This window comes from Dermacentor albipictus, chromosome 4 (genome assembly GCF_038994185.2).
Source record: "Dermacentor albipictus isolate Rhodes 1998 colony chromosome 4, USDA_Dalb.pri_finalv2, whole genome shotgun sequence".
In the NCBI taxonomy this organism is placed as follows: Eukaryota; Metazoa; Arthropoda; class Arachnida; order Ixodida; family Ixodidae; genus Dermacentor; species Dermacentor albipictus.
In genome coordinates this window covers 166,865,483-166,879,845 of record NC_091824.1, presented here as the reverse complement: position 1 = coordinate 166,879,845, position 14,363 = coordinate 166,865,483, and the positions used below count along the sequence as shown (strand labels likewise).

The 14,363-nt window shown below is 44.2% G+C and overlaps 1 protein-coding gene across 6 annotated transcripts in view; it reads left to right on the top strand.

The window, feature by feature from the left end:
• mRpL37 (mitochondrial ribosomal protein L37) overlaps positions 1-14,363 on the top strand; it is an 80,890-nt gene that overhangs the window by 47,787 nt on the left and 18,740 nt on the right. The window contains exon 8 of one of the 6 annotated variants that reach the window (XM_065442062.1): positions 12,065-12,132. The exons of the other annotated variants lie outside the window; for them this stretch is intronic. Coding sequence (XP_065298134.1) covers positions 12,065-12,117 — 53 coding nt within the window. The 3' untranslated portion in view covers positions 12,118-12,132. Of the gene's footprint in view, positions 1-12,064; positions 12,133-14,363 lie in introns of those variants that run through there. 6 annotated transcript variants of the gene reach the window in all.

Below are 14,363 nucleotides of genomic sequence, written 5' to 3'. Positions count from 1 at the left end.
CCTTGTAATTTGCAAGCTATCGCTTACGAATACATCAACCCAAGGTTGTTCTGGCAGGAATATTTGTGCAAGAAAATCCATAAGGTATTGGATCCACAGCCATAAATGTATGTAGCTTCTTTTCACAACTGCCATTTGCATTAACTTAAGCACCAAAAAAGCTGCATCTTCCTAGAAATGGAAAACAATGTCTCAAAAATCTTTCATAGTGCTTTCAAAATTATAGTTTTCAACAACTCCAGATGGGTTCTAGTGCCCGCACCTTGCTATGTAAAAGAAAGATTTCCACGATGCAAATAACGCCATATGGTAGCATCATCCGCAGTGTTACTTCCTTTTCATATTCAATTACCAGAAATAAAGATTAAGTTCACTTTCTCTGCCACCAGATGACATCACCCACCTATTGGTGATTAGATTTCTCCGCATTTTTCTCTGATAGCTAGATAAGGCTTGTAGATGGTCTTTCACATGTGAGTAAGTTGCGCTACACAGGTTGCTGGTAAACATGACGAAATGGTTATGGACAAATTTTCACAAACTGTGCACTAGTCGCTCTCAGTGACGCCGTGCTTCATAGTCTCCAAAGAAATTTGACCAACAGCCACCACTAGAGTTTTGAAAGGTGGGAGGAAAGTGGTGTGAAATTGTGAGCTACCAGTGCTAGTACAGGAATAATGTCCATGAAAGCATCATTAAGAGACAGCGCAGGTTTGTCTTCCATTTCCAAATAGTCGAAGGGCACGCCTTTCAACTATTCCTCTGCCAGAGGGTAACACCCAGAACAGAGGAAATTTCAGTTGTACTATATAAATTGTAAGTAATAAATAATAAATTAATAGTATAATTAAATAACTAAATATTAATAAAATAAAAGAATAATAATAAATTGTGACTGTATTCGGTCACCCAATCTTACCAATGGTGCCTGGACCTCTGTGAGGGATTGAAGCGCCTCAAAGTTTAGTTTAGCAGTGAGTCAAACGGTACGTCTGGTCTCTGATGCCACAGTCGATGGACTCGGTGCTTTCCATTGCATTTGCTGCCGTTGATGGCGAAGCGCCTCTTCGAAGAGGACCGCGGGACAAGGATGAGCAAGTGAGGCACTTCGTCATACATCATGGTGTGCCGAGTCCTGGCTAATCGAGGGTTTGCCACATTCATGCCCTGTAACTGGCACTTCCTTCTCGTCTTTGCTCAAGAGGCTGGTCTTGCTCCAAAACAAGCACCACCAAATGAATGTTCACGAGCTGAGACAGGAATCCGTGCTCCAAATATCACTGATCAGAAACGACTATCCAAAATACTGTATTTTGATGTGGAAGTCTGCGAATCTCTACTTAACTAGATGCCAAACTGATCGAAATCAGTGTCATTGTCACGTCATTCTTACGAAAAAGAAAACTGCCTGAGATGCGTTTGTGTCCTGCACTAAAGCACTGTCATGCAAGGCATACTGCTTTGCTGTGACACTATGTCTTCAAATTTAGCCCACAATCTATTCGGTGAGAAACCAACTGAGCAGACTTGCCAAATCTCGGGAAAGAATTAAAGCATAGACAGCTTCGCTTTGATAAATGTGCATGTGTTGGTGGGCTAGTTGGTTAAGCATGATTACAAAAACGGCGCCGAATAAAACAACACACGAAGAAGGGAAACAGGAGACAGCACGTAGGCGCACTAACAACTGAAAGCAGTTGTTAGTGCGCCTACGTGCTGTCTCGTGTTTCCCTTCTTCGTGTGTTGTTTTATTCGGCGCCGTTTTTGTAATCTTGATAAATGTATTGTGCACTTGAAGGCGTATATATTTGTATTACTGATAGCAGTCAAGGTTGCAATGAAAATTCGTCTGGTCAGACATTGAAGTGAAAAAAGCTTTGCAACCACTGACCAAGTCAAACAAAAAAGAGACGTCTCGGAACCCGTACGGGTTTTTTTTCACAGTGATGTGGACAAGACGAGTAGTGGCAACAGGAAGCATGCCAGTCATCTACAATCAGTCATTACGTCACAAACTTAGCCTTTAATATGCCACTACTCATCTTGTCCGCCTGATTGTGAACAAGGAACCTGTACGGGTTCCGAAACGTTTTTCTTTTCGTTTGACTTGGTCAGTGGCTGCAAACCTTTTTTCACTTGTATTACTGATAATATAATATGCCATTGATATATCTTACCTAATAATTATCTATGATAATTGGACCTGGCCATCGGAACATTTGTAGGGACATAGATATGGCTATGTATAAACTGATTCGTTATGAGCACTGCTATGCCCTGCTAAACAAGTGCGGAGGCGTAGATCACGTGGTGACAATCATGTCTGAAACGCAGGTGTATGCCGTGAAAATGGCTGAAAACGAAAACACGCTTGCGCTGCGCTCCTCAGACGACCCACTTCCTAGCCACCAGAGCTGATTTCTCAGCTCGTACCTACGCGTTGCACACTGCGCTAGCAGTGCACAGACAGCCAGCAGCAACATGAGCTTAGGAATTACTGAGAAATACACTGTGCCACCAGGAATGCGCCACACAGTAAAAAGGTAATTTGGGGGTCATTACGCAAATATCTCTTGCACCCTCTACTCCAAAAAGGGAATACCGCTTGCAAGCGCTGGTCGATGAAAAGAGATAACCTCTCTTCCAGAAAGGGTAACTCGCCTTACACCATGCCTCAACACGTTTCATTTGCTTCTACCGCCACTATCACTGAATCCTATAGAGCACTACCTAGTCAGCACATTACAACTTACGCTTATAAAAAAAATTTCAGACCAAAGTCTGACTCAGATGAAAGATTCCTGCTGGCATTGGTGGCGTAAACAACCATCATGAACTTGAAGCCAGTGCATGCTTGCTTGGGTTAATATGACTCCTGGCATGAACGTGCTCAAGATGCTCAATGCATTTCCTTGGGTATGTTCACATCAGGCGTCCACTTGAACAAATCAAATGTAGCACGTTTCTGAATGTGGGGACATGGACAGGCAAAAGAACACAGGGCATGTGCTCTATGCCTGTCAATGTCTAAATGTGATGATGTGAAAGATGTATCAGTACCAACTTGCTCAATTTGCAATCTTATTAAACCTTTGTAGGACAATGGGACATTTATATGATCACTTTGTGGTGTGCACGATAACGCTTCTCAGCTGCGCAAAGTGGCACATTTAGCTCATTTGTTTGGCGATACCTTCCATAGGTGTCGACTACGGGGGGGCGTGCTCTGGGGCCCAATCTTCCTTCAGTGGGGTGCTGCCCCCCCCCCACCTAAGGTGTCATTACCAGAGTTTTGTCATCCATATCATTTGAGGTTTCTTTTTACTTGCTCACATCTTTTCACCTAAAATATTATTGGGGCTAATGGATCATTGAACCATTGCTGACTCGAACGTGCCACGAATTTTAACTGATAATTTCACTTTATTTCTTCAAATCCTGACAATAGGGTGACAAACGCATTAGAAGCATCAGTGGCAGCTGGCTCATCCATATTTTCCCACTTCAACATTATTTAAATTTCCACTGTCAACGCCTAGCACATATACAATATAGATACACAGGACAAATATTATCATATTTTTGAAGGATGAGGAGGTAGCCATTTAATAATTATTTCTAAAGGTATGGATAGCCTATGCCTAGAGAATGAATATGTTGCTGTATGTTCACCTCGTTTCAAATTGCTTTGTGTGCTCTTTTGACTCTGAAAAAAAAAAACCTGCATACTTCAGTGACCCCTCTGACAGAGTCCTTTATCGATAGTATGTGAAATGTACGTGAGTGATATGTCTTTCAGTATTGTTTCTCTTTCCAGTAAGCAATGCTAACAACTCATGAAGAAAAAAAAGGAGAAACTCTTCCAATAAGTTACAACATTAGGGATAGAAGCATAACTTGCTTGCAGAGGTCATAAATGATAGATACACAGGACAAATATTATCATATTTTTGAAGGATGAGGAGGTAGCCATTTAATAATTATTTCTAAAGGTATGGATAGCCTATGCCTAGAGAATGAATATGTTGCTGTATGTTCACCTCGTTTCAAATTGCTTTGTGTGCTCTTTTGACTCTGAAAAAAAAAAACCTGCATACTTCAGTGACCCCTCTGACAGAGTCCTTTATCGATAGTATGTGAAATGTACGTGAGTGATATGTCTTTCAGTATTGTTTCTCTTTCCAGTAAGCAATGCTAACAACTCATGAAGAAAAAAAAGGAGAAACTCTTCCAATAAGTTACAACATTAGGGATAGAAGCATAACTTGCTTGCAGAGGTCATAAATGTATACAGGATGTCCCAATTAACTATGATGCACCCAGATTTTTAAAAAGTGGAAAAATCGCCCAACTTCCAATCGAGGAGTGGTGACGTCATGGTTTCATAGTGACGTTGCGCCGTCAGTGAGTAAAACGGTGCCCGCTGACGGCATTACGGCCAGAAACACAGCCAAGACAGAGCCGACAGCAGCGCAAAAGCGGGGGTATTGTGGCTAGAGGGAAAGCATGGAGGAATGGGGTAGGGCCTCTGCTCAGTTTCCTTCCTCCATGGGTGTCAGCATACGCTGGGCTGCGCCGCATATGGCGGTGCAGCATTTTTTTATGACAACAACAGGTGGCGCGCTCGTCGTCTCTGAGATGCCTAGCGCATGGTTGTGTTTGAGCAATCTCTCCGGCACGCGTCGTGAAGTTAGCTTCACCTGCCCCACTTTTGTTTGCTTGTCACAAGAAGTTCTGAGTAGCCTTCTTGCCCCATGCCACTGCGAAAATTTGATCAATATGCAGAGTAAGCTGGATGATCTCCTGGATGTGGGCCACCTAAGTGAAGTTCATGAGATGGTAAAGCATTGTGATGTGATGCCAGATCATCGTGAAATGGTGGGATCAAATAGCGACTCTCGCATAACCTACTACGTTAGTGGGTATGTGGCCAGGAAAATTCTAATGAGAATAAAGTGCGAAGAGTGTTCTCAGCTGTTGCTTCAAGTAAAAGACTCGCGCTTGCTTCCGGAAGAGTCGTGCCTTACCAACCACATCGATAGAGGTGTCCTACTTTACCCATCTCAGGCACTAAAAGACGGTTGCTGCGATAGAAGATGCCTTTACACATTGTTTCAGCTTTAACAAGTTGAAGGTTGACAGCATCATGGACCTATGTGAGCAACATAGTGTAGAAATCACCAACCAAGTGATACGGTTTTTTGTCATCACGAGGTTGCACTTCCTTGTCGCAGGAGAGAACGCATCGAAGCAACGGAAGCGAGAAAAAATGAAGTGCCTCAAGCTGAGGTGCTCAACATAACTGCATAACTGCAAAGTTTATATCAGCAAGACCAACACAAAGCAATGTATATAGAACAGGAATTGTTCACATCACGTTGTATGCCTAGAAATATCTGCATATCTGAACAGAACTTCCCAATCGACAAATTATTATTGTTTGCACTGCACATTGTTTGCCGTTTCTGGGTATATAACTTCATTATATATATATTGGATTTTCGCTCCATTCGGTGTCATATTGTTTGTTTGAGAGCTAACAACCATGTATATGCAGTCGTGTGCATTATTTTATGAACAATAAATATCCTTTTTTTTTCCTAAGGCATTCTTGGCATTATATGAATGGTACTACATACGCGAACTTAGTTCTTTGCAGGTTTCTAATATTGGAAATCCAATTTCCTTTTGCGCTCTCATTATGCTCAGTTTTGACCATTGGTGCCTACAGTTCTACCTTTCATTGGAAAATTAAATAAACTTGAAATAATCCTGGTTCACTCGAGCAGCCCGTTTCAAGTGCTGAGGCGCGCACCATCCAGTAGATGATTAGGACAAGCGCCTGTAGCAAAGGCAGTAATAAAAGACACTAATAACGTCCCGCCATACAGAACTGCATACGGCACCCCATAATAGTCCTTTAAAATGTAAAAGCGGCACTGGCAAACCATAAATGACCGCTGGCTGTGGAAGCTTTCTCTGTTCGGTGCAATTATGAGTTTCATAAGTGTTGCACTGAGCGATAACATGACCAAAATTTAGTAGTACGTTAGGCCAGCTGCAGTGGTAAAGTCGCCTAGTCTTTAAAAGGATTTTCCGATACGTGCATTGCGCCCCAAGAAGCCGCGGAGCGAGAAAGCACTCCACAGCGGAAGCAAATAACTGCTGCGGACCTTAGCCAGCGTACAGACGAGATGTTCATTTGAGGGATCGCCAGTCGTTTGTGCGGAGGCGCAATAAGAGCGGGCACGAGAGAGAAAATCTGGGGGCTTTTGCTCCTTGAATGTATGACTCTGCCTAGGTAGTGCGTGTTGTAGGCGTTTGTCCCTAGGCGTGCCGGAATCGCTCAGACGCTGGCTACTGGCGCGGTAAAGTAGGCAAAGCAGCGGGCTAACGATCATAGCTTTCTCGCTCCTTACGGCGATGTACCTTCTAAATAACATCACAGATGTTTCTCTGGGAGCAGTAGCGACCGTAGTAGATCCCGGACCGCATATATTGAAAGTCCGGAAGGTAGAGCGCCTTAGCAACCGCGGTTGAACCGCAAGCGGCTGAAAGGCCGCCGGTGACGATGACTGACTCGGCATCAGCACCGCAGGCACGAGAAAGTCTGTCCGACGTACCTTCAGACGCAAAGTTCTTACTGGTGTTGTAGAAGTCGTGGGGCGCGGTAGTGCTGAACTTAGCATCACATGTTGGTGGCTGGACGTAATCATATTTATCAAAATGTATTTTTTTTTACTAATTGTAAAAACGTGTAATTATTTCGCATTATTGGCGGCGCCACCAGGACACCACAATGGCAACGGGGACACCAAAGCTAGAACCTGGAGTGGTCCGTGGGTTGTAGCTCTCCGATGCCTTTGCGTGCCAGGGGTGTATAAGATCGGATGTCAGCCAATTCTTTATGCGAGCACCACCTGGCATGCTTCGGCCTCCGAGGCCCCGACCCACAGGCCGCCCTGCTTCCAACTTTGATCCCCCCACTACCCCTTGGGTGCCCTGGAAATCCTGCGCCACCTGCTTTATTATAACCTTAGGTACTTGCCTGAGGTTTCCGTTTGTTGGTTACATGTGACCTCCTGGAGCAGTGCTTCTGAAAAATTTAATCTATCGTCGCGACGAAGTGACCCGCGACTTATACAACATGTACCAGTCAGAGCCTTGCCCTAGCAACAATCTGATAGGATAACCTGATAAAAATTCTATCAGTTTCTTCAATTGCATTATGAAATGATACAACTGATAGACTGATAAAATTCCTTTTAGTTCTATTCTGGACGTATCTGTGCTATTCTGCTTGTACAAGTCTACTAGTGTATTCTTTTTATTAGTGTAATAGTGTATTCTTATTAGTTTGCTAGATCTATAGTCTATCAGTATCTATGTGTGTTGTATAAGTGTAATGTGCTTCAAGGAGAAGCAAGCTTCCTCGGTTGCCCAAAAAATGAGTCAGAAATAATGTATTTATATTATCACAAAAGACAATACATATAAATCAAATATGAAGCCCAGGATCTGCAAAGGAAAGATTATTGAAACAAAGCTAGCCTCTTTAAACGGGAGGATATTGGCAATCAAGCTACCTAACTGGTTCGCTCGTACACCATGAAGATTATCAGACTTCACAATCTAGAAAGCTAATGGAAGTGGTGGGTTCTTCATTATTCATTACCATGCCTTCATGACTGTTTGCCGGATAAGTATGTCAGACATTTCAGTTTGCTTGTGGAGGGTATCTATATACTTCTACTGGACACCGTCACTTCAGATGACATAATGAGATCATCCAATCTTTTCTCATAGTTTGTTGTGTGAACACAGTCTTTGTACGAATTGGGTGCAATGACATACAATGTACACCAAATTCTGCATCTTCCTAAAAGTGTGGCTGAACTAGGACCTCTTTGGTCACATTCTTCATTTGTATTTGAAGGCGGAAATGGACTTCTTGTGAAGGTGGTCAGCAGAGCTAATGGTGTTCCTTTACAAGTATTGGAATGTTATGTACTTGCCCGAAAGTTACAGGCAGCTAAAGCTAGTTTAAATCTTTCACCAGAAGCAGTCAGTTTTGTTGGTGTACAGGAAAGGAGAGCTGGTCAGTAGACAGTTTTGTTAGGCACTGGAAAGCTGTGCCTGAACTTGGATGAAAGCGAAAAACAGGCTGTGGTCCACAACCGTGGCTGTGACTCAACAATTGTCACTGAATATTACCGAATGGTCATCAACCAACGAACATTCCACTCTCTCCAGTACACTCAGACTACAAAGACTAACAACAGTGCATTTGTCAGCTTCCCAGGTGCATTTTTTCTCATTTGTAGAATTCTTAGTGGAGCAAATTCTTGTATAATTCTGCAATTCCAGAAACTATTTCCTGTTGAAATTCTCCATGCAAAGCACCTTTCAGTCTGCGTCAGAAGAGAGGAGCCACTAGTTTGCATAACACCCAGCAAAGTTATGCACCTTTATGTGTTTATAGAAATAGAACACTATATTTTTGTATTGACAATACCAAACCATTATGAAAGAGACTAAGTCCCATGCTCAAGACATAGTAACAATGAACAGTATGTCTTCAGCCATGGTACATGCATGAATATCTGGCAATAACAGGTCATAGCTTTAAAACAGAAGTTGGTGACAGTGCACCGCGCTTAAATTTACGGCGTTCTGTAAGAATAAGCTTTTTGATGTTTGAATATATTAAACAAGCCAGAGCCATCAAAATTCTAGAGCTTATATTTTTTCTTGCGATAGCTTCTTGTTTTTCTAATGAACCACCTAGCCCGATTTGCCACTCTTCATTATTGTACTCTTGTTGAGCAAGTGCTTGGGGAATTGCATGGTCTGCATGTTGGCAGTAGTGATGCAGCTGCTGATGAACAGTCACGGCAGCCAAAACATGACACTATTTTACAAGACTTATGCAGAGTTTCGGGTCGGTGTCCTTACATGTAGCGAAGGACCCTACTTAACCAAGTGACTAGTCGCGTTTACATGAATACAGTAGAAGCGTATCGTATTATCTTGCCGTATCGCATTCCGCTGATGCACCTCCGTTTACATGTATGCGCATCTCACTGGCTGGCAAGCTAACACCATCTATTGTCACATTTCAAAATGAGTCCCCTACTTCCGGTAAACATGCTTCTGCTGCCATACGGCCGCGCCGCTGGTTGGTTGGCCGGTTGTAATCCCGCAGCGAATGCTTTCCCATAATTCCTGATGCGATACGGTTCTGTTTACATGCGCCGCTGAAATGCGCATTCTTCATCTTAAACTACCCTTGTTTGGCGTACTGGATGCGATACGCCTTCCTAGCGAATTACCTCGTTTACATGAGATGCGATACGCTTCAAAGTTGATACGATACGCTTCTGTCGTATTCATGTAAACGCTGCTACTGCCTTGAGTGGGTGATCACAGTGAACAAACAGTGCTTCACCAGCAGATGGTGAAGAGGTAAAGCTTCTCAGTCTGTATGCAGAGGCATGTAAAGCAGCTGAATGATCCCTTAAGTAAGCAGTTGTGCTACTTGATACAACAGTATCACTTTCACACCATGCATCTGTCTTTCTCACTTTGTTAGTTTCTCCTTTGACTCAATGTAGCTGGTGCAAGTTTATCCATTAACTGTGGTAGCATGACAAGGACACTCTTTTTTGTGAATGAAACAAGCGAACTCTAAAATTTTATTTTAACGGTGTATTACGGTTTGAATCAAAGACTCCAAACTCTATATATGAAGCCTGTTGCTGATAGTCTTCTTTGCTGTGGTGTGCTGAAGGCTACACAGGTTCAACTGCTCTTACACATTTCGACGTACGGTGCTTGAACTAGCACCCAGTGAAGAATTGTCTCTTCTGATTTTGCAATATGTGCACTCGAGGTTTGGCTGTTCTTGTTCATGAATATGTGGTTTTAAACATGGTAAATCCATGTTCTTACTTGAATACGTTCTCAGATTTGTACTCACTCTTGCTTAAATAATGATGCTGTATTGTGATGTTCTGATGTGTTGCTGTAGATCTTGTAACAATAGCAATGCTTGTCCTGTTTCCTTTCTTCCTGTCAGTGTGCCATGCCAGTTTGTTCTTTTTGCACAAGCTCACTTGTGTTCTGTCACATATCACAACACTTTCGCCACGAATGCAAAAGCGCATAGTCTGGAGAAAATAGCTTCATATGAAGTTGGAATATGATAAAAACATGTGCCAAGTATACGTGGCGTTCTATGCAGCACCTGTGAGCACAAATGGGCATGGTGATGTTGGTACTTCGGTCTGTTTTTCCTCTTAGGTGTTTGTTTAAATGTGGCTAAAGTTGCTCGCTTATCGTTTAGATAATGGAGTGTAAAATGAACCCTAGTCATGTCGCTTGTGTCTCATCCTTGTTCCTTTCTGGATGCATGTGTTAGCGCTGTTATAATTTTCAAATCAAGTATGCACCAACTAGCCAAGAAAGAAGTTTTAATGAAACCACGTTGGTAGTGTCTAATTTATGGCATTCACAAACTTAGCCTGACATGTTAGAGCTGCAGTTAGTATCCACAGTCTTGAAAGTGCTTTGTTTTGCCTTTGTAAATAAACTTTATTGCAACAGTAATCCTGTTTGGATATGCATTAAATGTTGCACACCGGTCTCGCAAAATTTGTAAATGCAATTTTGTATTAAAAGAACTGGGGCAGACCTGCTACAAGAATGGACTGATACTTTTCTCATGCAACTTCCCCAATGTAATTTCACAGACGAAGTAACACTGCTGTGCTTTGAAAATGTGTGCTTTAATTTATGTTGAAAGATGTTTAGGATAATATATCTGCATACAATTAAGCTGTAAAAAGTTTTGATAATTAAACAGTTTACACAGTTCATTTTCATTTGATACTCTAATATCCCAACTGTGTTTGTTAATCTGTTCACGTGGCAGGCAACATGTTCGGGGTTGTATATTCAGTTCATTTTAAAAACATCTCTTCAGGCGTGTGGGCACCGGTGTGTGTGCTATTTCTAACATGCTTTATCAGTGCCTTAATTAGATTTCTGTATGTTGTATGATGACCTCTATCTGGGTTTAAAAGACATACACCATCCTATTTGGTCTTGTAGGCGGCACAGTGAGACCTATCTGCTGCCTACCAGTCTGGTAAAGAGTTCTATGGGTCAGGTAGGAATATATACCAGACTCATAAAAGGACCCGTACAATCTATACATATTCCTAACAGAGTTGTAGAAATTTCTATAGGTTTTTTTGCTAGGGTGCCTCTTTAGACACGGTGATCACCAAATGGGGTGTCCGTATCAGCACGTGTATTGAGGCAACGCCTCCTATAATATACTATGCCTGGAACGTGAGCCGCAAACGCGCTGCCCTTCCCTCGCCTGTACTCTCCTCCTTTTGGTACGGTGGCGAGCGCCTCTTGCGGCCAGCCCTTGTAAACACGCCGGTGGCACAGCTACCGGGAGACGCTACCGGGAGCGACGTCGGCAGCCAAGCGGCTGGCGTGTCGTGAGCTTTCGGCGGCAGCTGCAGTGGTTGCCATGGGGACCGGTACGGTGGCGCGCGCCGTCCTGCGGCGCATGGTCGCAACACTCGGCAGAGAGCTCCCAATGGAAAAGAGAGCGACGTTCCAGGCATATAGTTATAGGAGGCGTTGATTGAGGTACACCTGTGCAGGTGCGCATGAACCTTGAACGCGCTCTGCTTAAAAGACTTCGTGCTGTCGCAATCAGTACTGCGAGGAACAAGCAACAGTTAAGCAACATGTGTTTTAATATGTACAAAAGCAAGTTGCTACTGAACACGAACTATGCATTCATAACGTACGTTCCACGTGCCGCAAATGCACCATATATGCGCTGTCAAATGCAGGAATCACCGACCTGCAATGTATTCATTGTACAGATTCTGAAACGCATCGGTTTCGGCCTGCAATGGCACGTTAGCATGATTCCGCCCGAGGGCAAAATTTTCCGCGGATATTCCTTCGTTCGTTGCCATTGCCATGGCGCGGTACACTGCGTACAGCATTGCATGTGCATTCATTTCATGAACTTTAGTTCCTCCTGGTCCCACCTGGCCTCAGCAACATCCGGGAGAGCACGGCCCATGACGCAGCGCAACAAAACACGCAGACCAATGCAAACCTGCCTGCACGGCGCCTTTGCCACGGTACGAAACCTACGAAGCAACACGTGTGAGCGCACAGAACCATAAAGCCGCCATTGTGGCCCGAAAGGCGTGGCCGCTACGGCAAAGAAATAAAAGAACAGCAAGAAAAAGGAGAACCTACTATGTCATTTCCTCCACACTTTTCTCCTAGCGCGCGGAGGGGGCAGAGCCTCTCCTCAGTTTCCTTCCTCCGTGGTTCGGAGCAGGCGTGCCTACTTTTTCGCGCTCGCAAGGGAGGGGTGAGCGGGGAGATGTTGCGTGCTAGGGGAGGGGGGTAAGGAGGACAGAGTGCTGCAGGTCTTCACGTCTACTCCAGCCGTGGCTATACATTGCCCAGCTGAGCGCAGCCGCGCGTCCTATCTGGAGGTAATTTGGGGTGCCCTGCGTTCTCGAGCACCTAGTTCGCAGTAAAGCGAGAGGCAGCACGAAAGGGAATTCGCTCGCCACTGTTCATTGCGCCAGCGTTCCGACAGCTAGTGTACACAGTCAATGAGTAAGATGTCTTCATGTTTGCCTGTGCGTGTATGACACCATGTTTGTTAATTTAGTTAGTAAGCGAATGTTTACAGTAGTTTACACACTCGATAAAGCTGCTACACTTAATGTGTGTAGTTGTCTAATAATTTGCTATCGCAATCAATGCTTTCCTTTTCAGACGAAACCGCGATTTTTGTGAGCACAAAAGATCCTGTGAGGAAGCGCAAGCATTAGTTTCCAAGTATTTCAACATTGCTGGCACCGTCTGTTTTGACACCCTTACTACATCGTGCATGCATGAATAGTCACAATTTCTACTCCGAGCCAACTTTCTTGTGGCCCTATGTGGATGTGTGTCTCTGCTCACTCAATAGAGTATGCAGTTTAGAGCGTAGCTGCACGCGAACAGATATCAGTATAAGTACAGTAAAACATTTGCTGTAATGAAGTTGAAAGGCTGCCCAAGAACAATTTTTTTTTGAAGTTAAAAGGGGAGCCACTCTTTTATACATAGTAGACTGGTCTCCAGGAAAGGCGGGTTTGTGCTGTTAGTTACCATTACCTGGGTATCCTGAAGATAAAGCATGCTAGGAGCCATCAAAAATAGTTTTCTGCCTCATCTTCATTAGTGAAGCGTCCGATGTTTCTTGTCAATGCTGATCCATCTTGGCGTGCCATCTTAGCTACTGCTGCCCGATTCATGGCTGATCCCTCGTAGTGGGTTGAGCCATATCCTTAGGCACCAAACCAAACCGGCAGGACGCTGCAATTAAGCCTCTAATTTCTTACAGTGCTTATCGCCGTAGGTAAGCGCATGCTTATGAACAAACCTGCTAGGGGATAGTGGCAGGCCTTACACTGAGTCGGAGCCTCACAGCGCTTCGCCAGCACGTTCGAAAATCCCTGGTAAGTCGAGTGATGGCCAAGAATATGTATCTCTTGCCTCAGTTTCAGCATTTTATTATTATTTTCTGTCACGCAAGTGCGCGCGCCTTGTGGCATAATTTAAATGAAAATATAAAGACCTGTTTCCTGGATAAAATATAAGAGAGGCCGGTACTAAGGAACATGTGTCGGGCCATTGGCAAAGGTCAAACGAACGGCCGGGGTGTTCGCCCAGGCTTCATAGACGGCGGGCATGGGACGTCTGAAGAGTCTGCAGTAGAGTCACTGTGTATGCATTTAGTAGCATATACACTAACTCTAGCCTGAAGGCCCGGACAGCTGTTGATCAAAAGTCATCTCTGCCAGTGCAAAGGGCATGTGCTCCGAGACGTGCATGCTGTCGCGCGAGACCTTGTGTTTTCTGAAGGTATGGATCACTTTAGATGCTGTGGTCGGCGGTAGCACTATGTCACGCTTCTCCGCTGCCCTGGGTGGTGCTTTACAAGGCATGTTCGTTTGCTGCATATCCCTTCTAGATAAGCCATTTCGTCTGGCCGATTCACCACAGCATTGCTTACACACTCTTAATCTGCATGAGATCAGCACGAGTTGAAAGTGAAAGAAAAAATTGGAGGCTTAACCTTAGCGTATCCTTAGCGTTTGGAGGCATCTTGACCGCAAAGACGCTCGCGCGGTTGCGGGCACAGAGACTGACGCGACGGCAGGCGCACGCCACTTCATCCCTGGCGTGACGTCACATATCACGTGATGCAGCGATGGTGACGCCGCCGCCGCGTTGCGTGCAACGGCGCGAACCGAAGCGTG